General features: G+C 45.2%; 1 protein-coding gene across 1 annotated transcript; it reads left to right on the forward strand.

Annotated features, from left to right (window-relative positions):
* Positions 1-20536: 20536 nt before the first annotated feature.
* Positions 20537-23206, forward strand: LOC122114857 (golgin subfamily A member 2-like). Its single transcript, XM_042688118.1, has one exon. The coding sequence runs from the start codon at positions 20537-20539 to the stop codon at positions 23204-23206; it is 2670 nt and encodes an 889-aa protein (XP_042544052.1).
* Positions 23207-26024: the final 2818 nt, after the last annotated feature.

Here is a 26024-nt window from a genome sequence, read left to right on the forward strand (position 1 = left end):
AGGGGAGCTCTATGTGAAGTCTTTTGAGGAACCTCCATACCGCTTTCCAAAGTGGTTGAACTAGTTTACATTCCCACCAACAATGAAGTAAGGTTCCCTTCTGTACACAACCCCTGTAGCATCTGTTGTTATTAGAGTTCTTGATTTTTGCCATTCTAACTGGGGTGAGGTGGTATCTTAATGTTGTTTTGATTTGCATTTTTTTATGGCTAGGGAGGTTGAGCATTTCTTCATGTGTCTATTGGCCATCCTTCTTTCTTCTTCAGAGAAGTTTCTCTTTAAGTTTTTAGCCCACTTATTTATTGGGCAGTTGTTTCTTTGAGGATTTGTTTTTGGGGGATTTAATTTTTTGAGTTCCAAGTATATTTTAGATATGAAATCCTTGTCCATTGTATGGCTAGTGAAGATCTTCTCCCAATCTGTGGGCTAGCTATGTCCTTTGCCATGTAGAAGCTCTGTAACTTCATGCAATCCCATTTGTTCAACCTTTCTTTGATTTGTTGTGCTTCTGGGTCTCTATTAAGAAAATTTCGTATATTGAACCAGCTTTGCATCCCTGAAATGAATCCTGTTTGATCGTGGTGTATGATTTTTTGGATGAATTGTTGAAGTCGGTTGGCTAATGTTTTGTTGAGAAGTTTTGCGTCAATGTTCAACAAAGAAATGGTCTATAGTTCTCTTTCTTTGATGAGTCCCTGCCTGGTTTTGGGATGAGGGTTATGCTGGCTTCATAGAATGTGTTCGGTAGTGAACTTTCTCTTTCAATTTCATTGAAGATTTGGAGGAATATTGGTGTGAGCTCTGCTTTGAAGGCCTTCAAGAATAGTGGGGATGGCGGCAGGGGGATCGGGTGAGGGGGGGGAGGCTGGGAAGGGATGTGATGGGTAAACAAAGGAGGAGGCTGCAATGGTTGATAAGAAATGTACGCATTAACCTGCCCATGTAATTGTAACCCCTCTGTACAGTATGTTCACAAAAAATAAAAATTAAAAAATAATAATAATATTTAAAAAAACTTATGGAATTCATAAAAAAAAAGAAAATTTCGGCCTGTGCCAAGGAGATCTAGGGTTTCTCCTATTCCATCCTGTGATGTTTTCAGATTGTTTGCTTTGACTCCGAGGTCTTTGATCCACTTGGAGTTGATTCTGGTGCAGGGTGATATATCAGGATCTAGCTTTAGTTTTCTACAAGTAGTTAACCAATTTTGCCAGTATCATTTACTGAAGAGGCTGTCTTTCTTCCATTCTATTTTTTTTAGCTCCCTTATCAAAGATCAGATGGCTATAGTCTGTAGGTTCATTTCTGGGTTTTCAATTCTATTCCATTGGTCCTGAGGTCTGTTCTTGTGCGAGTACCAAGCTGTTTTGATTACTATGGCATTATAGTACAGTTTGAAATTTGGTATTGATATTCCTCCAGCAGTGTTCTTTCCGTTGGATTGAGGATTGTTTCCGAGGTTTGTTTTGCTATTCGGGGTCTTTTATTGTTCCATATGAATTTTTGGGTTGCCTCTTCTATTTCCTTGAAGAATGAGGTTGGAATTTTGATAGGTATCGCATTGAATTTGTAGATAGCCTTGGGAAGTATTGCCATTTTCACGATTTTAATCTTTCCAACCCAGGAGCATGGGAGTTTTTGCCACTTTCTAAGTTCTGTTTTGATTTCCTTTTTCAAGTTTTTAAAGTTTTCATCATAGAGGTCCTTCACTTCTTTGGTTAAGTTAATTCCTAAGTATTTTATTTTTTGTGGGGCTATTACAAATGGAGGTTCTTTCCTAAATTCAGCCACACTTTTCTCATTGTTGGCATACAGAAAAGCCATTGATTTTGGGGGCTTAATTTTATACCCTGCTACTTTGCCAAAGTTTTGAATCAGGTTGAGTAATTTGGGAGTGGAGTGTATGGGATTCTTTAAATACAAGATCATGTCATCTGCAAAGAGCGAGAGTTGTATTTCTTCTTTCCCTATTTGGATATCCTTTATGTTTGCATTTTGTCTTATTGCTGTAGCTAGGCATTCTAATACTAGATTGAAGAGAAGTGGAGAGAGTGGACATCCTAGTCTCATTCCTGAGTTAAGAGGAAATGGCTTTAGGTTTTTCACCATTAAGTGTAATGCTTGCTGTAGGTTTGTCACATACAGCCTTTATTGTATTGAAGCATGTTCCATGGATTCCTAATTTTTCCAAAACCTTCATCATAAAGCGGTTTTGGATCTTGTCGAATGCTTTTTCTGCATCTATTGATATAACCAGGTGGTTCTTATCCTTGCTCCTGCTGATGTGATGAATGATATTAGTTGATTTACATATATTGAACCAGCTTTGCATCCCTGAAATGAATCCTGTTTGATCGTGGTGTATGATTTTTTGGAAGAATTGCTGAAGTCGATTGGCCAAAATTTTGCTGAGAAGTTTTGCGTCAATGTTCATCAAAGAAATGGGTCTATAGTTCTCTTTCTTTGATGAGTCCCTGCTGAGTTTTGGGATGAGGGTTATGATGGCTTCATAGAATGTGTTCCGTAGTGAACTTTCTCTTTCAATTTCATTGAAGAGTTGGAGGAGTATTGGTGTGAGGAATAGAAATAGAGTGATGTGGGAAGACACAGGGAGAGTTAACTTAACTAAGTCCTAATCTCAAAGCAGGAAATAGGCTGGATAGGATGAAAGTATAGAGAAAAAAAAAGAAATAGAAAGGAGGAAAAGAAGAGACCAGAAAAAATACAAAAGTAAAAATTAAAAATATTATGCAGAAACGAACACAAAATATTCAGAGAAGAACATGGATATAATGAGAGAAGGGGAGGGCTATAAAGGAGATGTGAAAAACTACAAATAAAAATACTTAAAATATTATATAGCTTTCAAGAAGTAGTACTGCTATATTAAGGAATTTAAGTCTAAGAGGTTTTGAATTGAGTAATAAATTTTTGGATTGTGTGCAAAATGGGGTTAAGGTCTAATAATCGACTACAGGTTTATCTGAGGATGTGCAGAACAACAATTAAGTCACATAAAGAAGAACGAAAGAGAAGAAAAGGTGTAAATGATAAGAAAGAAAGATAAAAAGATCTGAAGTTCAGCAGAGTTAAACAAAAAACAAAAAAACATTTTTTAAATGAAAAAAAATAAATAAAAATGCACACATACATATACCCCTAAAATAAAAATTATAAGAGGAAAAAAACTTACTAGAAAACAATTTTTTCAAAAAAGGTAAAAATTAAAATTAAAAAAAGTCTTAGAAAAAAATTTTTATGAAAGGTACGAAAAAAAAAAAGGAAAAAAATCTTTGTGTTTTTTTGGGAGGTGTCGGAAAAATCCTGTATCTCCCGTGTGTCCATAACCAGCCTTTTCTTGGAGTCTCTGGTCTGTTTGTGGTGTTTGTTTTTCCTGTGGCTTGGTTTGGTTTCTTAAGTCAGTTTGTTTGAACAGGCAGAAAAATGCTCTGCTTTACCCAGGATTTTGTGATCCTCCTCCCAGGTTAGTTCAATGGAAGGGAGATCTGCTTTGAGTATCACAAAAGAGGAAGATGGCTTTTTCCTCAAGTTTGGAGATGCTGTGATGAGGCTAGGTTCTGGGTAGAGTTGAGGCCTTTCAGCAAACAGTAGCTTTTCCCAGGAGCTAGTTTGTTAGAAAGTCACAGAGTCCAGCCTGGAGCCACTCTCAGGGTTTATGTTTACTGAATTTCAATTGATTGTCAAGGCTGCTATAGGGAAGGGCAGCCTCTGGCTCTGATTACTCAGTGAAGAAAGCCACTCCTGGTGCTGCTGCCCGAGCTGGGTGACTTTTCCCTGGGTGGAGCTGAGTCTGGCAGGTCAGCTTAGGTTCTTGTGACCTGCTAAATGACCCTAGTTTTCTTCCAAGGCCTGAGTTGAAGCTGGCATCTCCGCTGAGCTTTGTCATTATCCAAGATGGAGATCTCTGGTACTGGGGGGGGGGGGGAGAGGTGGCCTTCCCTCCTCTGCTCCCTGAGAAGGAGTGAGGACGTTAGGCTTCTACTCACACCGAGTATTGTTTCCTGGGTCGTCTCTGGTCTGCGAACTGCAGGATGAAAATGTCTGCTCCTTGTCGGTTCTTGCTGGTGTTGAGTAGAATCTGCTTGCCCGCTGCATCTGGCTCCTTCATCCCAGACTCTCTGTTTTGCAGGTATGGTGGACACGGCTGCTGCCGCCACCACTGCCACCACAGCAGCAGCTGCTGGCAAGTGTTCAGATCTGTCTCCTTGCCTGGATTTTCCCTGTCTGGCCTAACTCTCTGTCCTGTGATGGCACACGTGGTGTGATTCTCTGGCTTAGGACTGTTCACTGGACCTCTAAAACTGCTTTCTATGCAACAGCTTGTTTAGCCTCCAGATTCTCCTCTGCCATTTTCCTAAAGACCTAAAGTTTGTTTTTCTGACATACACTATGAACCTCTTATTTTTGATTGACCCCATGAAGCCAAAAGTAGATCTGTGGATCAATTGATAGGTCACTAGCTTTTAGCAAAGAATAAGGAAAGATAGAAAGAAAAAAAGCAAGCAAGAAAGACAGAAAGAAAAAAAACAAAGAAAAAGAAAGGAAGAAAGAAAGATAGAAAGAAAGAAAGGAAGAAAGAAAGAGAGAATAAGAAGGAAGGAAGGAAGGAAGCTGGCAAGGAAGCAAGAAAGGAAGGAGAAAGAAAAGAAAAAAGCTCAGAAACAGAGGGCAGACACTGAGTACCACATATACATTCATTAACTTCAAATCACTTATGGCTCATTATGTAATGCTAGGTAAGCAGAAAACTGAAATCGGAGGACTGCAGTTTGGGGCCAGCCTGAGTAGATAAACTGTAGAAATTCTTAACTCATCTCCCATTAATCAGTCATAGGACAAAGGTTAAACTATAGATCAATGGCAGAGCTCAAGTCTTGAGTGAATAAGCTAAGGAAGAGCTTGTCATCCTGAGTTCTATCCCAGAAATGACACAAAAATCAACATAACTCCTAATTTGAAAATAATGTTCAAACAAATAATGCTTTAATGTGTTGAAAGTTTGTGGAGAAGAAAATTATTTTCCTTACTGTTTATGCCCAAATCTTCACTTGCCAGCACTAACCATTGTACTAAAAAAGTTAAGGCTCTGCTGCTGATTTGGATTTGTTCTATGTCTCAATGAAATCTTAGATTATGAGCAACATATACTTATTTACCTTTTGTATTTCTCAAATATTAATGAGCTTATCAGGAAGCAAGTATCCACATTGATAGCAAAGTGAATAAAGCTCAGTAGGGTAAGCTTATATCTCTTTATTCACCTCTGTTGCCAGCATGGATTTAAAAAACTATATCCCAAAATAAACATTCTGTGGTTGTACTAAACTGTACTCAATAAAATTTCCAAGAATCTGGATCAATTTGCATCACAATTGGCATATGCAGCAGGATTCAGAACAGGCCAAATGCTTCCTCATGCCCCATAGCAGGGATGATTGCAGGGGTGGGCAGCAGGGACCCCAGGGTACCCCATGGCAGCATCTCCCTACAACACCAAGGAAAGAGGACATGCAGTTATAGCAGTTACAGGTGATGTGGACCCAGGGGAAAATGTTGACCAGCAGAGCACCCCAGGAGAGACAAAATGGGGTCCTGGCTGCCATCTTTCTGTCACTGTCAGGTGAAGCTGGGATCTAGAGGGCAGCCATGAATTGCCTGGGCCCATGGGTTAGCTGACACTGGGAAGATGGGAAAGGCTGGGCTGCAGGGAGTAGGTGCCATGAAAAAGCAGCTCAGGCCCAGTGCAGACTTGATAGTTCACTGATTTAGGAGAGAGAAATTAAAGGAAAGTAAGCCAGAGCTGAAAAATAGCAGCAGTAGTTAGAGTGCTACACCATGGGTAGGCACCCTTACTTGGCTGGACAGTGACTGGGTGAGTGTCCACCACATGTAGTGGGAGATGTGGCAACACCTGAGAAAGTTGATACCAAATCAGAGGAGGACAGCAAGGCAGGGTGCAAAGGGACCAGGAAGAGGCAGGGACCCAGCAGGAATACAGGGGACTGACCCAGACCTGCACAGAGGGAGCCTGAGTGGGTGTCAGAGGGCTGTACCACCTCCATACCAGCACTCCTGAGGTTGATGCAGGGGGAAGTGTTTGAAGACATCTTGGACTAAATAGAAAGTCCTCTCTCTCTCTCATAAAAAAGATAAGCAAGTAAATAATTCCACCATGTCATTCTATTGATATACACTATAGTATATATTTCTCTTACATTATGCATAGTGGTTTGGCCAGGGAAACCTGATTGACACTCCTCCTAAGCTGGGTTAGTACCTTGTGGAAGGCTGCAGTCTCCTATTTCTCTGGTGACATTTTTAAATGAATTTTGTGGTGCCTGTTAATCTCTGTGAGTGATTTCACTGATTTTTCTGTTCCATTGTCTCTTGTCATCACTGGCCTAGAGACGTTCCCTTAACTCCTCAATTTCAGCAGGGTCCGTTTCCATGAAGTGCTCCCCTGACTTTTAAATCTGATCCCTTCCCAGAGGCAGCAAGTTATGTAGGGATAGTCAAAAACACCTCCTCCAACCTTGAGTGTCATTGCTGTTTCCCTGGAAATATTATTGTTAAAGAGACCCAAACCTCCAGTCCCAGAATTGCTTGCATCATATCATGGCAGCAACCAGTTTAGTGAAACAGATTTGAACTCTTGGTCTCTGCAGGGTGGCCATACCCTCCTTCATTAGAGAGGGAAAGGGTGGCATCATTCTCTACTTCTCCATAAAGTCCACTGAACTGTACAAACTAAATACTTTGAATTTCACATAAAGTGGAAGAGTGTCTTATTTACACTAGAGATGAAAGTAAAACCACAATGATTATAGTAGAAAGCACATTGTATTATAAATAACAAGTCTATATTTTCTATCTATACATTTATGATATCTACACATTGCCCTGCCCAATCAGTAGCACTGTGCTTTCTCCTCTTTCTACAAATGCTAACTACAAACAATAAATAGACACAGTTCCAAGTGCTTCAAAAATTATATCCATGTGCTCTCTAATGCCCAGGATGCTTTTTCTGTGTGGAGTGGCATGTTAACTGGGCAGGTCATTTATTGTCTACCCTTGAGTAGTAAAGACAGAGTTCTAGAAGAGGCCTTCCCTCTATGGTGTCTGGAGCTAAGCTTTGTTATGAGCCACACTCACTCTCAGTCAGCCTTGACAGGAGACTCTTCAGTGCAGCCTACTAAAGGCTAGAATGAATAAAAGGCAGGGAGGTTATCTCCTGGGTCCCTTCAATTCTCTAGGCAGGATGATAGAATTGAATGTCATATAAGCTTGGTAAGAGAGTCTGCAGAATCCACAGGCAAATGTGGTAGTGACCTGCATCAGAGAAAGGTGTCAGGTCAAGACTCGTGGGCATTCCTCTACCCTCAACAGGAACTGGCCCCTGAGGCACTTCCGGGAGTCCTGGATGATAGGACACTGTCCAATTTCAAATGTAATTGTGACAGAAGGAGGAGACTATAGATATGTGATTCTGAGTGTTACCTGGACATGAGCAGAGTGGCAAGTACAGTGTGGCTTCTGGACTTGAGTTTGGAAGTGCTTATTCCCAGACCTGTGGTGGACCACAACAATGTCAGGAGAAGCCAGGGCATTCAGAAGTGCTCCAGTGTGGCAGCCAGTTCTAGGGCCTTTCAGAAACTGAATTTTGGAACTGGATTTTGGGGATCACAGTATGGATATAGAGAAGGCTGGCACTGGGAAGAAGGGATATGGAAAGGGCCAGTGTCATCTTTTCTGGACTTCAGAGGATTCTTTGATGAGGCTCCTGTTGAAGTTCATGTGGGAGCTAGATGAGCCAGTCAGCTTCCTGTTACTGTGTGAGGCCACTTCCAGAATAGCCCCACTGCTGTTGTCTGGGCAACACTTGGCCTGATCCAATGGTGTGGACTGGGAGCTTCCACTGGTATTGAGGTTAGTTTTCTGGGCATGACAATTTTATAGATGGCATGTTTACTCTACAAAGAAAGAAGAACCAACTTCTGGACACCAATACACTCTGTGATTGGTGCCTCAGTCAAGGATCTAGGTCCATCACCAGCTACCTTCCTCCTTCCTCAACTAAAGGTCCATAGAGACATGACAGTGAGGAAGTGAGAATCAGAGAACAAGGACTCTCAGCCCAGGAACACGGTTGGTCATGGAAAGGAATCACCTGGATATCTGGCTCCTGTGTCCCATCCCAGCATGTTCCCTGGCCCCTGCCCACCAAGGCCCAGGAACTTACTTCTTTCAGGCCTGGCCAATGCTGAAATGCTGCTAGGTATTACGGCTTTTGGTGTTAGTCTGGGTCTGGAGCTCCAGTGCAAGAGACAGGTCATAACTAAGGAAAAGTGTGGCTTTGAGCTGAGAGAATAGCATGCTTGGGCCCCTCCCAGTGTCTGCCTGAACTGTAGAACCTGATACCAGTTCCTCATTGGCTTAATAGAGCGTCACAGTGACACAGGTACAGACCTAGGCTCTCAGGACTCCATCCTAGGGACAACCCCACTCATGTTGCCCTGTGGTTCCAGCTCACCTGGCCTTCTCGCTGAGCTGCTCTAGGCTCTTGAAACAGGCATCACACTGTTGTTCTGGTGTGAAGGTATAATAATTGCAGGTGGTCTGCAGCTGCATCACCTGCTCCAAAACATCGAATTCCTGGTTAGGACAGGAGAGGATGGAGACATGACTGGGCTGTGCTGGGGAATGGATTTCTGCTCTTTGCAATGGGAGCCCCTCATCTTCCTTCCACCAAGGATCTCCTTGTTTGAACATGATTGCTTACACAGTCAGTCTCTGGATGCTCTCCTCAGTCCCACCTCAGACACCCAGCTTTCTGCTGGAGGTGCCTAGCCTCTCTACCAAAGGTCCACGTAACTCCAGTGAATACACCTGATAATCCAAGGACTGAGGTTCTGGGACCCTCTTGCCTAAACCTATGAGAAACTTGGTTTTCAGAACAGATGGCTTTCCTAGACCACATGCTGTGTGTCTTTCAACCTTGGCTATATTTCCTTTTCCCCAGCTAGCCAGTCTTGAGGAATTTGCTGTTCCAGCTGAATATCTGCCTGTGTCTCTATGGTCAGGCAGCTCTGAAAGTAACAGGGAAAAACGGGTGCAGTGTTCTGCTCAGAGAGGAGAGAGAAGGCTCTCAAGAATGCTAGAACTAACACCTCAGCAGGGGGACTTTACTAGCCCCAGGGTGGCAACTGTGCCCTGAATACTCACATCCAGGAAGTCCTGAATGGCAGTGCCAATCATCACGAGGTCTTTAGGAATATTCCTGCGTAGGGAATAGTGTCCTTGACTAGCAACTGTAAGATTGGTATGGGTGGAAATTTAGGCCCATGGATCCTCTCCCAAGAGGTGCTCAGCCATCCCAAGCCCCACAGGGGCTTCGTTATTAGAGTATGCTGGGGCTCATATGGCAGTTCTGTGTTGAACTTCTCGCTGGCAGTTGGAACTCCAAACCGCATCTGCATCAGGGTATGTCCCATACTGTCATTAAAGAACCCCAGCTGGTGTAGCCTGTGCCACCCAGCTTCTCTATAGTCCTGGTTCTGGTGGGTCCAGCACCTCTTCCACAATGAAAACAGGGCCAGAATGCTGAAGACATGGAGCCCATTTCTCAGAGTGCATATAGAGGAGTGGAGAAAAGGTAAAAAGATCTCCAGGGGAACTCTCTTGTCTTACGCAGATGGGGCATTGGGCACAGTTACTCACGAACTCCTTTGACAGCCTCAGACATCTCTTGGCCTTCTTCTACTTGGTGGCAACTATGGAAGTGTCCTGCCATGATTGGGAGTGGAGTTCAAGAGGTCTTTCTCCTATCCACAATCATCCAAGACCATGAGCACAGAGTTCCCTGGTTGTCTGTGACAAAGGGCTTAACACCTGGCAAGCCAGTTCTAGCTCAGTTTCTAGCTGAGTTCCATTAGTGTGGGATCTCAAGTGAGGAATCTGGCCTCATTGTGACTGTTTCCTCTTCTGCAAGGTATGTGGGAATACACCTGCCTCAGAGGGCTGGGAGTACTCAGTATCTTCCCCCACCAGTGGTGCTGTCCTGATTAGCACCAAAACCAAGGCCGTTTCTGAATTCTTGAACATCTCTTTCTCTATTGGACCTCATCTTCCCTTGTGAAATAAACCCAAACCTCCTCATCTCTTTATATGCCAGATGAAAATAGTGAACAGAGGGCTGGCAACTTGTCCAGTGCCCTGTAGCTATACAAGGGGAAATATCCTTCAGCCTCATCAGGCTATTGACTAAGGTGTTGTCCTCTAGCCCCTTGGTGTGTGCCAGGGTGCCTAGAGTAATTGAGGCTCAAAGAGAGAAGAAAACTGAAGCTTTCTGCCTGGCCCAGGTGCCGAATTCTTTGTCCTTGCATTGGCCCAAGTCTAAAGCCATTTTATTCTATCCCCACAAATATTCTACCATTCCCCTGTGGAAGTCAGTTATATTATTACACTTGAATTGGGGCCTTCTTCAGGATTCCTGATGTGGACAATTATGCCCTGTGACTGAGGAAATGAATCCTGCTTCCTTGTTACATAGTAGCGGACACTTATGCCCTGTGACTGAGGAAATGAATCCTGCTTCCTTGTTACATAGTAGCTGCTAGAGAGTTTAGGAAAGACACTCAATGAGATGATCATTCCCTTTTCATTTTTAAAGCAGCTAGGCTCTCCACAGATGTGTAGTACCTACCACGGCTTTTGTGTGATCAGCAGCAGCTACTGCTCTAGGGAGCCAACACAGTGCCTCCCACGTTACATCCAGAGCCTGGATGATTTGGCTCTAACTCAATGACTTCCATGTCCATTTGGCCCCAGCGCAGCACTGAGAACCCCAGTGGCACTGCAGAGCAGGAATCTCCCCAATGAAGTCCATCCAACAGTGACAGCAATAGAAGCCAGCGTTCTAGGGCACTGGTGGGACCTGTGTCTTGGCAAATGGACTCAACCACTCCATTAACACAGTCTGCCAATATAAAATCCCAATAGGAAGCAAGACACCCCAATCTGGGTTCAAGTGTCCTCCAAAGATACCCTGTCTTCCTGCAGTACAACTATTGTGAGGGGCCTCTTGGTCACTGTCTAAGCAGCCTCCTCTCTCCTTACTCCAGTTGACACAGAATTGAAATTGTTTAAAATAATCTCAGAGAGCTAACAACAAACACTTGTCCTCCCCTCACCCACCTCTCCTTACCTTGAATAGCAGTTCTCTGCACCTGGCCTGGTTATTTTCTTAAGAAATTATGACGACAGTTTCTGAAATCTTCGGAAGTTATCTCTACAGGAGGAGACAAGAGAAGGTGACCGTTGGAAAAATGAGGGGGGTGTGGAGGATGAGAGAATGGATCTCCATTTTGTTTTAAAACCAAGACTTCCAGGTGCCTGGACAAGAGTGCCCGAATACATCTTTCGAATCTTACGGATACATAGGCTTGGGGAAAGTACTTGATCCTGGCAAAATGGGGGGCTATATAATTTCCAATATGCCATTCTGCTTTGATTACAAAAACGTAGTGTGGGTGATGCCAGCCTTTGTGCCGGCATAGCTCCTGTAGAGAGAGGACCCACCTGGAAACCATTACCCAGGTCCTCTCCAAGATGTGGATGGAAGAGTTTCTGCTGCAGGTCAGAGATGATGGCAAACACGGAGCAGAAATCCTCAGCACTAGGCACTCCTGGGCAGAAAGACTGAGATTTGGATGATTCTAACACCAGATTTTACTATGGTTGCTGGCTTAGCCGCTCACAGTTAGGTTTGTGGGAGATCAGGGAGTACAGCAGGGAGTATGGGACAAGTAGGCAGCATTTTACACAGCCCAAGATCTGGGTGAGCACAGAGACAGTGAGTGGCCTGCTAGAGGAAAGATTGTCTGTGGGAATGTGGGACTCGATCCACACAGGTCTCTGAACACAGTCAAATCCTGAGGATAAAATTTAGAATAGTGAGTCCTTGGTCGCCCCATGGATCATACCTAGGCCACCTTGATCCACTGCTGCACCAGAAGAGCTCTGTCTGGGGCCCTCATGCTGTGTTCCCCAAGACAACTTGTGATTACGCAGGATGACACACTGTTGAAGTGTGTGACGTTGGCCCAGATAGTTGGGGCCAAGTGCTCCTTGACTTTCTTGTCACTCATGGACCAGATAGAGTCCAGGCATTGGTAGGGCACTACCTTTCTGAATATTTCCTGGGGAAGAGAATGGTGTCACCTGGCCTTGTCATAGATTGCAATGCCAGGTGCAGGCTGGGATGACACTAGTAGGAGATGGAGCTAGGGAAGTGCACAAGGTGACCTGAGCCTGTGGGAAGCTCTGGGTCTCGTGTGCTCACCACCTAGTATACCCAACACCTAAGTGTCATAGAAGGAAACAGGTGGAAAAGTGAGAGTTGTATTTTCTGTATATAATCCCAGTCTATCTAATTGAATTTAGCTATGTCTGCATGGCACTAACCAGCAGCATCTGCCCTCACATAGCCACCTCATGCCTGTCTCCTGATGCACATGCAATGTCTACCTTTAAAGCCAGTCTTGTCTTCCCTAACCTCTGATAAAATAGGAGCCTAAAATGTCCTCATGCTGGAGAGGGTTCCTGGAATGAGGATGAGCTATAGGCCTGGCTGCCCCTGGGAGGGGAGTGGGTCTCATCTCTTTTGATTTCATGTCAGAAATTTGCTCTGGCATGGTTAGGTATTGTGGAGCTGGGATTTAGACAAGGTCGTGGCCCCAGGAAGAAGCAGCTACAGAACAGGCAGCAGAATAGAGCAGGTACCCCATCCTCCCTTCATCCCTGCCTAGGACCTCACCACATCCATCATGGTGAGTTGCTTGGCCACCAGATCAGGAGGAAAAGCCAAGAAATCCAGCTTCTCCTTGTTCATCCAGTTCTGTGAGGTACCACAAGAAAAAGTTGAAGGGTGTCCTGAGAAAGCTGCTGCCTCCTAAGGCTCTGAATCAATGGAACCTGGGACTTCTGGGTCCAGCTCTGAAAGAGGTTCTGTATAGGGCTTAGGCTCTTGACCCTCAACAGGATCTGGCTCCAGCTCAAAACAGGTGCTGGAGATGACTCTTATTCCAGCTCTATACATTGGTTCTGGCTCTATACATTGACTCTATACATTGGTATTGGTTCTGCTGCTGGCTCAGCACCAGAGCCAGAGAGGTATTAGACTCTAGGTTGCAGTTAGCTGATGATGTTTCTCCTGCTGAGCTGGGTGCAAGAGACACAAATGGAGTAGTTTCTAGTTCTGTTCTATCTGATGACCGTTCTCCTGCTGAGTTGGGAACCAGAACTCCAAGTGGAGTAGGCTGTAGGTCTGAGCTAGCTGATGAGGATTCTCCTTCTGAGCTGGGAACCAGAGCCACAGAAGCCCAAGGATCTAGGCTGCAGCTATCTAATGACAGTTCTCCTGTTGAACTGGGCACCAGAGCCACAGATGGAGTAGGCTCTAGGTCTGTGCTATCAGATGACTATTCTCCTGTTGAGCTGGGTACCAGAGATACAGATGTAGATTCTAGGTCTGAGCTAGCTGATGATGGTTCTCCTGCTGAGCTGGGCACCAGAGCCACATTTGGAGCAGGCTGTAGGTCTGAGCTAGCTCATGATGGTTGTCCTTCTGAGGTGACCACCAGAGCCACAGGTGTAGTTGACTCCAGCTGTGAAGCTGAGGCCAGTTCTCCTGCTGGGCTTGCTACACAAACTGAAGCTTGTGCTAAATCTGAATTGGGCTCCCACTCAGAACTAGAGCCTTTGACTCCCACTGGGACAGCACCAGAAGCACAGATGGAGCTAGCTGGCTCTCTGAATGTGACACTGGTTTTCCTGTTAGGCAGGGAACCACAGCTGCAGGTTGGGTTGGCGTCAACTCTTCGTAAGGATTTCGGGCTGGTGAAACACCTGGAAGAGGACATAAGATTCTTCATATTACCGCAATGCTCTAAGTGTTTTCAAAGGTAGAGAAGACACCCTCTGCCCCAAAATTTCCAGTTCCTCATTTTCAACAGGATACCTTCAAAAATGCCTCCTACCCACTGTGCCTTTCAGGTTGCTTCTTGCTTCTAATCCTATGCCACACTTAACTATGCCTCCCAGTGTGGCCCTGCCCTGACTCCCCTTCTCCCCTCCCTGTTCCCACCCCTGGATTCTCACCCTCAGACTCAGCCTTGTTGGGCTCCAGGGCCTCCATGTGGGCCAGGAGAGTGTTGACATAAGATTTCACGTTGCAACCAGGCATGTACGACTGCAGGTAAGCCATTAGTTTCTTGAAGCATGAACTTTGCAGAAGTTGGCAGAAATTCTCTGAGTACAGATCCAAGCAGGTGCCCAAATGGAGGAGATGGCACCGGGAGGAGATAAGGTGTGCAGCTGAGTCTGAGGCCTGGCCTCTCCTTCTTCCCATTGAATTCCCTGAGTACCAATGATAGGACAGGGGTTAGGCCTGTTCCCATCCATCCAGTGTTCAGTGTGGACCCTACCCCAAGCCACTCTGCCTGGCAAAGCAGGGGCAGACTAGGTTATCCAGGCCAGAGCTGCAGAGAATATCCATGCATGGATCCCAAAATCAGTACTCTGAGCAGCTCTCTTGCCTTCACCAAGCACCACAGTCTCTAATGTCTCTAACATCTCCCCACTAAAATCGTCTCCAAATGGCTTGTCCCACGTGGCACACAAGATTCTGATGGTATCTCAGCTAGTGCATCTGCTGCCTCTTTTTCTGTGATCTACATGTAATCTATCCTTCTCCTGAAGATACAGCCTGACCCCAGGCTCTCACTGAGGGTCCAACACCAAGCAGCAAGGCCTCCACACTTGTGTCACCTGATAAATGGTGGGCTAGCCTGGCTGGAATATGCTATAGGGAAGATGGATTCTTCCAGGGGTTTCTTATGAGCCCTAGGCATCCCTGGTGCTCAGAGTCTCATTTCTTTCTCCTAAAGCAAATCCTTTCACCTCAATGCTCCAGTACAACATAGGTTGGAAGAAGGACAGCTGGTGATGGAACAAAATTGGCTATCCACTGGCAGAAAACTGAAACTAGAGCCTTACACATCAGTTTGCACCAGAATCTATTCAAAACGGATCAAAAATCACATCAGACAGAAACCATGAAAACATTTCAGGAAAGGGGAGTGGAAACACGAGAGCTCCTAGACCCAGGTCAGCCTTTCTCAGTAAAGATCCAGAATCAGAAGAAATCAAAGACTTATATAACAAGTTAAAAAAGGGCTTGAACAAGGGATTAATATCCAAGTATACTGAACAGCTCACAATATTAAACCTCCTGAAATAAACCTTCAAAAATAAACCACCAAATTAATTAATGGGCTAATGAGTTAAAGAGAGAATTCTCACAAGAAGTAAAAATGGCCGAAGGACACATGAAGCAATGTTCTGCATGTCTGGGCATAAAGGAAATGCAAGTCAAACCAACAGTGAGATTCTACTTCATGTCAATTAGAATAGCCATTATCAAGAAAATTAACAATAACAAATGGTGGCATGAATATGGACAAAAGGGACCTCCATTACTGTTGGTGGGATATTAATCTTGTTTTCCACTCTAGAAAGCAGTACAGAATTTCCACAGAAAATTTAACATAGCGCTACCCAATGATAGAAAACAGTTACACTAAATCTATCAGCCCAATCATGTTTTTTACAGCATTATTTACTGTAGAAAATATATGGAATGAGCCCTGATGCCCTTCCATTAATCACTAGATCAAGAAATTATGGTTTATATACAAACTGGCATTCTATGCATCCATCAGCAGGACTGATCTTGTACCATGGGAAGATTTGGAAAAGGATGTGGCACTGGAGGCAAAACTGTTTCCCTCACCACCTCTCCTATATCCCTACTTGTACAAGGAGTCCCTCCAGTTTATGCTACCTAGAATGTACTCATCATGTGGACATGCTTGTAGGTGTCTGATTGTTCTTTTTGACTGTAAGCATACTGTACAGATGGTTACAGTTAATGAGTAAGGTAATGAGTACATTTCCTATCAAGCATTGTTACCTCATCCTTTGTTTTTCCTGTTCTATCCCTTCCTTCCCCAACTCCTCCCCCCACCCCACCAGCCGAGGTTGTAAAGTTTGTTTTCCACATAGTGTCCTGCATGTCTCATTGTTACTGAATGTCCTTTGATAAGTAAAATCACTCATTGCTAGTGGACTTAGATAATGACAAGACATGGAAAGACAAGGAACACAACACAGAAGTGGCAGTGTTGGAGAGGCATGGCATGCCAGCACTGATTGGGAGGCAGAGGCAGCTGCTGATCTGGGCATCAGAACAGTGTTTGTTACTCCCTAAGGTTCTCATAGATTGGTAGCAAATCCATCTAGACCTGGCCTTTTTGGTTTTGACAACTCTTCATTACTACATCCATCTAATTGTTGAAGTGACTATTTACTCTTGGTACAATTTAGGAAGGTCAAAATAAAAGGTAGATCTAGGAAAGTATTCACTTCCTGGCATTTGATTTTAAGTATAAGTATTTCCTCCTGATTCTTTGGTTTTCATTGAAATGTATTGTGGCATTCCCTTTTTTAATTTTAATATTAATTTGAGTCACTTTTCTTAGTTTTGACAAATGTTACAGGGTTACAAAACTTATTTTTCAGAATTTGTTCCATCAAGACTTTGCACAGTTTTTTTCAGTATTCGCTTGATTCCTCCTCTTCACCTGTTGTTTACATTTGTTCATTTTGCATTCTCATTCTTTTCTCATTTTGAGGTGTATCATTAAGCTTTTTGAGATCTCACTTTCTCTTCCCCATCCTCCTGACATTTTTTTCGGCTCGGGAAGGTACATACTCACAGCTCTACTAAGTTTCTTCCCTTAGTGGTACTCTTGCTGTATCCCAAACGTTCTGACATTCAGTCTATTCATTTAGACTACCTTGTAGGATTATTCAGATTCTCCCTTTCCATCTTCAGTCATTGTCATCAGTATTGTTCATGTGTTCATTGTTCGTGTGTTTGCGTATTTTTGGTAATATCATTAGCTGTGGATTTCTGGTTTCATTCTCTTAAATATGTTTCAATAGTGGGACTTATTTCAACTTTCCTTTATTTGCTAAGATTTACTGTATGCCTTTTATGAAGAATGTTCTAAGGGCTGCTGAGGAGTGAGTATTGTGTAGCTAGTGGTTGAAGTACTCTGTAGATGTGTCTGAATTTTGCAGTTTTCAACAAAAGAATAGAGATGATGACTTGTAACAAAATTAATCCTCCCTTTCTTTGATCTCACCACTTAGAAATCACTATGTGGCTCAAGCTAACCTTGAACTCACAATCCTCCCCCCCCCATCTCTGTCCACCACAGCCAACCGCTATGCCAGTTTTATGTCTGACAAAATTTGCACCATGGAAATTGCTAAACATTTGGAATGCTGTCTTTTTCTGGACCACCAGTTTATCTGTTCTTCACTGTACTATTCAGCCTTTGTAGTCACCACTAAATACAATGACTTATTTAAGAAATACACAATCAGTACACTTAGAAATACCTATCTAGTATCAAGAAAAACCATTCATTTGAATATTTGAGCTATAAGCCTTCTTCTTCTTGACACCTACTATATTTTGATAAAAACAGCTTTACTAATTCTGAAAGTGTGAGACATTCTTTTCTCAAATTCTATTCTTATGTCATAGCAGCAAAGTTTTAGAAGGGTAAAGTCAGTAAATAGGAAGCAATAATCAGGATTGAATGTACCATGACCAAGAATCAACATTATTATGTATGTTTTTGCCATTCTCTGGACAAGGCTATAAAATCAACATTATTAGGTATGTTTTTGCCATTCTCTGGACAAGGCTATTAGCCAGAAGGCGGGAGAAATGGTTCATAACTGTTAAATATGCAATTTTTCTCTATTGCATTTTTCTTTTACCAAGTAGAATTTAAACATAAAGATACTATGGCTTCTTCATATCAAGCAATTGATGCAAAGTGATGAACTTATTTACAACGTGAATCATGACTTATGAGAGGACAAATTTCTTTTAAAGGGAAGTCACATTAGAGGTATAGAGACATGAGAACATCATGTTTTCTTCCTTCTTTCTATTAAGCCGAAGCAAACTAATTGCTGTTTAAATTTTGTAAATCTACTGTCTTCCTGAGTTGAAAACTTAATTCATGTACATTAAATCAATAGGAGATTTTTTATTCATAAATGGGAAAAATCAGGTTTGTTACTAGGATGTTCAGAAACTCAGGTAGCTGTGTATATTTTAAATTGAAGGCTGAGAAATACTTCTCCGAACATCTGACCCCTAAATCAATCAACCTGATAAAAAATATGCTAACATTCTTCAGAAAAGAAAAATAAGAGTTCTGAGAAAAGTGGCCACTATTCTGTAGTGGTTTCCCCTAAAAATGTCATTAGCATTTTTTAAAATTGTATTCAACTGTAAAGGTGATGTACAGAATGCTTATGGTTATATAGGTAAAGTAATGAGTACATTTCTTGTCTAACACTGTTACCCCCTACCTTGTTTTCTTCCACTTTCCCTTCTCCAGACTCCTCCCCTACCCCAAGTTGTAAAGCTCATTTCCAACATAGTGTCTTGTGAGCATTGCTGTTGCATTGATTCACCCGTTCCCCTTTGTCTCACCATTTTGTGATTTCCCCTTCCCTCCCTCAAATCAGATAAACAAAAGCACAAGACACAGGGCACCAAGATCAAAGACAGTGATAGCAGGGAATAAGCCAAAGCACTTTATATATATTTTTAAAAACACTCTTTTTTTCCGTAACTTGGAGGTCATATCAATTAGTACCATTAGGTTTTTAACTAGATCTAATTACCTAGAATAAAATTTTTGCCCAAAGAGGTAAACAGTTGTGTGGAGAAAAAGAAATGCGCACTTCTTTACATTGCTGCCTAAATGGTAAGGGTCCTGGGGCCCCAAGAAAGGTGAGAAGTGTATAGAGATGGGCAAATGGAGAAACATTTGCACAGAAGCAACATCTGTATTCTCACTTCATCGCTTATTTACCTGTTGGACACTTTCATGTCCTAAATTAGTTTGCCTGATCTATGTTTCTCTGATAGAATTTTTCTCAGCAACGCAACTCTGAATCTCCTCTCAATCCCAAACCACAGAATCTTCTATTCTACTTCATTATTAATCACTTATTAGAAGTATATTTTGTACCGTGGTGTGTGTGTGTGTCATGAGTCACATATGCTGTGCTGGGGGAGGGGTCCTGGAGTGGGGGGGGAGGCTAGCCAGCAAATGACAATGCAGCAAAGATGACTGGGCCTTGCCATCACAGCCCCAGCCTGAGGGCCTGTAGCCCAGGCCAGTCCTGAACTGGCTATGTAGCTCCAGCTTGTTTTGAACCCATGATTTATTCTCCTGCTGGGATCACAGGTGTGGACCACCACAGCCAGCACAGCTTTTCATGGGAAGGAAAAGCCAGCTGCACAAAATGAACTCACCAATCCCTTCAGCCCCCACCCCACCTCGCCAGTGCTGCGGTCAATGGCCCAGGGCTCCGGAGTGGTTGAGGGTGACCCCAGAAGCTGCGTTCTTGACAGACAGGACAGCATTTGGGTGGGACTAGTCAGATGGCTGTGTGGCTAACTGACTGACTTTACTCAGGAGTAGTAGTCCTCACGTGATTGTGTTTCTGAACCCTCTGCGATCACAGCCAAAGTGTGGGGAACATTTGCTCAGTAAGATTTCACTGAAATGTAGGAAGAAGATGATTGCCACAGCCTCAAGCTCCCTTTAGGCTAGGAAGTATTTGCTATGCATGGCCTCACTGAGCTGAAGGCAGCATGCCAGTACTCATGGAGAGGAGCCCTGGGCCTAGGAGGTCCCTGTGCTGCCCAGTCCCAGAGAGCCTGCAGGAGCAGGGTGTACCAAAGCCACTGCAAACACCTGCGCCTCCCTGATCAGAATGCCAGAGTCAGCAGATATGATCCGAACAACACTAACTGCATGGCATGGAGACCTGAAGACGTCTGACACCTGCAGACCTGAAGGGCAGTGGGAAGTCTGGTGGAAACCCTGGTGACCACAGTTGTGTGCTGGGAACCAGGAAGGGTGACTTGTAAAACCATGCACCAGTTCCCAGGGGAGGTCCCACTCTGCCGCCAACCAAACTGGACAGGATGTGTGGGGATGGGGCCACAGGAGCAGCTGTCATTTTGACTACCCCATTCTGCCTGAGTCACAAGATTCTGGCCACACCCCCCCATTTTTCCCCTGTTTTTCTGACCAATGGGATCCAAGAATAGAGGCCACGCCCACCTTCCATGCTGCCTAGTAGCACTGGTATTCCCTCAACTGACTCACACCACTACCAGGCGTGGAGGGAGGTAGAGGTACGGAGTGGTGAGGGAGCAAATCGAGGTGAATCGAGGTGACATAGTTGGTGCATCGAGGTAGATATAGTTGGTGGTGACTGGAGAACGGACGTGACATCCAAGAGCCTGGGAATGTGGCCCCCACATCTTCCCCGTCCCAGAGCTGGGATGTCTGAACAAACACGACTGAAAAAGTTAGTCGCAGGAAAGAGACTCCTGGAAGAATATCAGCGGAGGAATGGTCCTGCCGGATCTGCAGAACCCAAGAGAAAGAAGAAGACTAAAAAAGGAGGTAACCCCAAGACAAACGCCGCCGGGGACGGTCATTCAGCTGAGGGTGTGGCCAAAGACCACGCAGGCCTTGAGCCTCCCCCGCTTCTGGGCACAGTCAGAGCTGCCGGGGTCAAGAGTGACCCGGGTCCCTCCACCACCGAGGACCTCGAAAGGTGCTACCAACACCTGGTGCTTGCCCTCGATGCCAGCAGAATACAAAACGAGAAGCTCTGCAGAGAGATCGACCTACTGAAGCAGGAGAATAAGGAGCTGCAGGAGCGGCAGGAGGAGACCGCCTGTATGCACGAGGCACTGGGAGCAGAGCGGGAGCAGTACAATCTATCAGTGCAGATGGTGGCTTCAGAAAAATCCAGTTTACAATCTGCCCTGGCCCACATGTGGCAGGTGGCCGATGGAAGAGCCCTGGAGCAGGACCACCTCATCAGCCGCCTGCAGGCTATAGCGCAGCGCATGAGGGAGCTGGAGATGAAGCTGTCTGCGATCTCCACCACGGAGACTGACTCCGAGCTCCACAACCTCGAGCTCATGAAAGCCCTGAACCATGTGACCCTTCAGCTCCAGCAGAAGAGCAGAAGCTGTGAAGACCTGGAATATGAGAACATTGAGCTGCGGGACAGGCTGGATGCGCTCCTGATGCAGAAGGGCAACATGGATATACAAATGCACATGTGTCAGCAGGTGCTGGTGGAGCACGCAGAGTTGGAAAGACAACTCCAGAGCATGAGAGAGCTGGCCACCACCTTCAAGCTGGAGAGAGACTCTCTGGAGGAAGAACTGATGGTGGAGAGGTGTACAGGGAAGGAGAAGGCCTGGCAGCTCTTAGAGGAGGTGGGCAGGCTGAGAGAGGAGAAAGAGCAAGGGGCCAGGCAGGTGTTGGAACTGGAGGGGGAGCTGGTGGAGCTGAGAGTGCAGCTGGCAGAGCTGCAGCGCCCTGCGGGGCCATCTCAGGCTGAGCAGTGGCTGCAGGCTCAGGCCCTGCAGTTGCAGAAGGAGCTCGAGACCCTGGAGGAGCACCTTCACCTCCAGGTGGAGGAGAACCAGAGCCTCCATCTCCAGAGCCTGGAGCAGCAGCAGCGGCTATGGCTACTGGAGAAGAAGGTGGAAGAATGGGAACAGCATGCCTCGGACCGGTGCAAGATCCTGGAGACGATGGAGAAGGAGCAGGAGAGCAACAGACACATGCTGGTGTGCAACCGCGAGCTGAAAGAGCAGCTGGCTCAGCTGCAGGACGCCTGGCAGAGGCTGAGCAATGAGAAGGACTCGCTCGCCGGCCTCCTGCACGCCGAGCAGCAGGAGAAGAAACATCTTCAGGAGAAGCTGGAGCAGCGGGAGGAGACGTTCAAAGAATGGAAGGAGATGGCTGAGTCCAAGCACCAAGAGGCCCAAGAGCTGCAGGACCAGTCTCTGGCCCAGCTGCAGGAGCTCAGAGCCACCTGTGAGCAGCACCTGGCCACCCATCAGCAGCTGAGCACGGAGAAGGAGGCCCTGCAGCAGCACCTGCGGAGGCAGACCCAGTTGCTGGAGCAGCTGCAGCAGAAGCAGGTGCAGAGCACATTGGAGGACCGGATGGTGCCTCCAAAGTTCCAGGACACACTGACGTGCCTGGAAGCCATGAGGCAGGAGAATGCGCAGCTGCGTTCGCAGCTGAAGCTCCTGACTCTCCCTAGAGAAGGTGAAGGAGTGAGCAGAGTGGATGACAACGGGGAGGAGGCGGCTCCCCCTGCTGTGACCGTCCCAGAGGATGTGGACAACCCACATACCATGTGGGATTTTTACTGTGCAGCACTATCTATTGCTGAATCTAAGAAGGCGCAGCTCAGCCGTGAGCTGCAGGAGCAGCAGGCCTGCTGTGAGGGCCTGGCCCACCTGGCAGCACAGTGCCAGACAGAGCTGGAGCGCCAGGCCCTCTACCCCAAGACCTGGCACCACAGCGCACCTGGGGAGGGAGAGCAGGACAGCCAGAGTCCCACAAAGAGGCTGAAGATCTGCTTCACCTACGACTTGCCTGGCCAGGTGGACCAGCAGAGTCCAGTGGACGACATCCCCCGTCGCTGCAGCCTGCTGTCAGAATGCATCAGTGCCATGGAGGAGGAGATGGCATCCTGTGAAGAGCAGATGGGCGTCCTGGATGAGCTGCAGCGTGAGAAAGAAGAGTGTGTCCGCCGGCTGATGCAGGAGAAGATGGAGAAGAAGAAGGAGCTGCAGGAACTGCTACTGTGCCTGACAGGGCAAGGAAGAGAGGGCCGGGACTCGAGGCAGGCCGCTGACCTTACCCCTGCTGCAGAGGCCCCAGCAGACCTGGCGGGGCCCTTGCAAGGGGAAGTTGGGGAGGAGCAGGAGCACAGGTCTAAGGCGCAACTTGAAGACAACACGGAGCCTGCCCCAGGAGAAGCCGGGGTGTCTTGCCCCCAAGACAGCCCCACCGCAGAGCAGGTGGTGTTGCTGCAGCCTGGCATCCAGCAGCACCAAGAACATGCAGGCCCGGACAACCAGGCCTCCTTCCCTTTCATCTATAGACTGACGCAAATGATCGGTTTCTGGTAGTTGCCATCCAGAGACCTGGAGGCTAACGCCCAGAGCACGGCTCCTGCCCTCCTTCACATACTTGGGGACATGGCCGCTGGGCGCCACTCTCTCTGGGCTTGTTAGGATGAGGGAGGGGCCAAAAGCGAGAGACATCTCCTAGTCCACTGGTCAGCAGAGAAGGGGCCGTGTGAAGGAGGATGGGAAGCGATGACACGGGTTTTGTATTAGCTCCTTGTAGTAGAGATGGTATTTTTATGAATCCCGTATTAGCATACTCACATTATTTTTGATATATTTGATACTTTAGACTTTTTTCAGGAAAAGTTTGTATTTCCTCAAATGAGTCATCCCATTATTGAACATGATATGTTGGTGCATTCATGCATGTTTTTTTTTTTTTAAATCATGCTCTGCGCCATCAACACTGAATTTTCTCATTTGTATTTTAATCTACTATGATGATAGGATACTGAGGGGTGAGAAACGGTGCAAACTGTGAAGAAGAGAAGGTCATTTAACTTGTTTGGAAAAAATAATCCTAATAGAACAAATGGAGGTGTCCTGTAGTGGAAAACATACAGCCAATAAGTACAGAAATGTATTTCAGAATAACATAATACACGATTATAGAACATCTATAATGAGAATAGCAAGTGTCTCCACTCTTCACTTGTGAATTGTTCAAGTGTATATGCATTGAAGCCAATAAAATATTTAAATTCAAAAAGTTTTTTTTGAATTTTTCACTCTGTTTGAACTCCACTCCTTTTACCCCATATTTGGGCTGGAACGGTGGCTCAGTGTTAGAGCGCTAGCCTTCAGCTGAGGAGCTGAGAACAGCGCCCAGGCCCAGAGTTCAGGCCCCATGACTGACAAAAACAACAAAAACCACCTCATAGAGCTGGGCATTGGTGGCTCATTCCTATAATCCTAGCTACTGAGGAGGCTGATATCTGAGGATCGTGATTCAAAGCCAGCCCAGGCAAAAACGTCTGTGAGACTCTTCAATCAACCACCCCTCACAAGTGCAATTATGGCTCAAGCAGTAGAAAACGAGCCCTGAGTGTAAAATCTGAGGGACAACACTCAGGCTCCAAGTCTAAGCCGCAGGACTGACCAGTATGTACATACATGCACAGAGACACACACAGACACACACACACAGACACACACACACACACACACACACCATGTATGCCCAACTCAATCCTTGTAACTATTTTTGTCACTTGTTTATAGTCTTTACACTGCTTTGAGTTGCTTTTCTAAAGCACAGATCTAATCATGGCATTTGTAGAAACACACACACACACACACACACACACACACACACACACACACACACACACCATAATGGGCATCTTGCCTTGGCATAAAGTCTGAACTTCACATATGTCTTACAAGTCACTAACCTAGGCCATTAACATTGAGTATTTATTCAACAAATATCTCTGGAACTCTCTGGACCTGGCCAGAGACTACATGCCAAGGAAGATCTGCAAATGAGTTTTGTGCATACACACTAGACAAATAAACAAAACATGAAATGACAATCACTATGAGATTAATAGATGGTAGGCTTTGGCATGTTTTAGGGGTAAGGTAATGGAATTCTGTTAAAATCTACTCTGTTTCTAAATATCACTTTTATCAGGAGGAAGGATGTTTCAACAAATGAAAATGTATGTCCCCAGGAATAACAACAAAAAATAAGGTAAATTCACTGAACTAATTGTAAAGGGTTAAAACAATGGTGCTGGATGATTTTATATTTTTAAATCATTCTCTCCTGTAATTTATTTTTAAGTCATTTCCTAATTAAAGCATAATTTGGGGGGTATGATGAAAGAGTTCTTTAATGTGTTAGGGTATATTATGTATTTGTCAAAACTTGCCACAGTACTTATTTAAAATCTAAACTTTTTTTGCCAGTCCTGGGGCTTGAACTCAGGGCCTGAGAGCCATCACTGAGATTTCTTTTGCTCAAGGCTAGTGCTCTGCCACTTGAGCCACAGTGCTACTTCCAGCTTTTTCTGTGATTAATTGGAAATAAAAAGTCTCAGGACTTCCTTGCCTGAAGTAACTTTGTTCAAACCATGATCTTCAGATCTTAGTCTCCTGAGTAGTAAGGATTAGAGGCATGAGCCACTGGTGCCAGGCAAATCCTGTACCTTTATATGAGGTATATTATCTCTGTATTTCTAAAATATGATCTCAAAATAAAAAAATGGCCTCTCCCATGTCAGTGTTACAGAACTGAATGGTGCCTTATTTTTCTCTAATCTTATTTAAAATGAATGAGATCCATCATGGCAGGGGGTGAGGGTGGTAGTTGAATGTCTGTAGGCTTTATCACAACTACAGAAAAAAAGAGCTTGAAAAGTATGCAAGGACATCACAAAACAACTTAACGGCTGTGTTGTTAGAAAAATCACCATGGCTTCAGTGTGGAGAACTTTAGAAGCTGAGCGGCAGGGATATCATTAGGTGACTAATGGGATAAAGAAGGAAAGACCCAGTCAGCAGCAGTAGGATTCTTGCAGGGACAGAGAAGAACCAGCTGCTGGCTGGCAAGGCAACAACCAGGGCGTGGGGGAAACCATTTTTTAAGAAAGTAAGCAAGCCGGGCGCTGGTGGCTCACGCCTGTAATCCTAGCTACTCAGGAGGCTGAGATCTGAGGATCGCGGTTCAAAGCCAACCCGGGCAGGAGAGACCGTGAGACTCCTATCTCCAATAAACCACCAGAAAACCGGACGTGGTGCTGTAGCTCAAGTGGTAGAGCGCTCGCCTTGAGCTGAAGAGCTGAGGGACAGTCCCCAGGCCCAGAGTTCAAGC

This window comes from Dipodomys spectabilis, unplaced genomic scaffold (genome assembly GCF_019054845.1).
Source record: "Dipodomys spectabilis isolate Male_0828 unplaced genomic scaffold, ASM1905484v1 ptg000112l, whole genome shotgun sequence".
In the NCBI taxonomy this organism is placed as follows: Eukaryota; Metazoa; Chordata; class Mammalia; order Rodentia; family Heteromyidae; genus Dipodomys; species Dipodomys spectabilis.

Coding starts and splice junctions, on each gene's coding strand:
- LOC122114857 (XM_042688118.1), top strand. CDS start 20,537: ATGTCTGAACAAACACGACTGAAAAAGTTAGTCGCAGGAAAGAGACTC.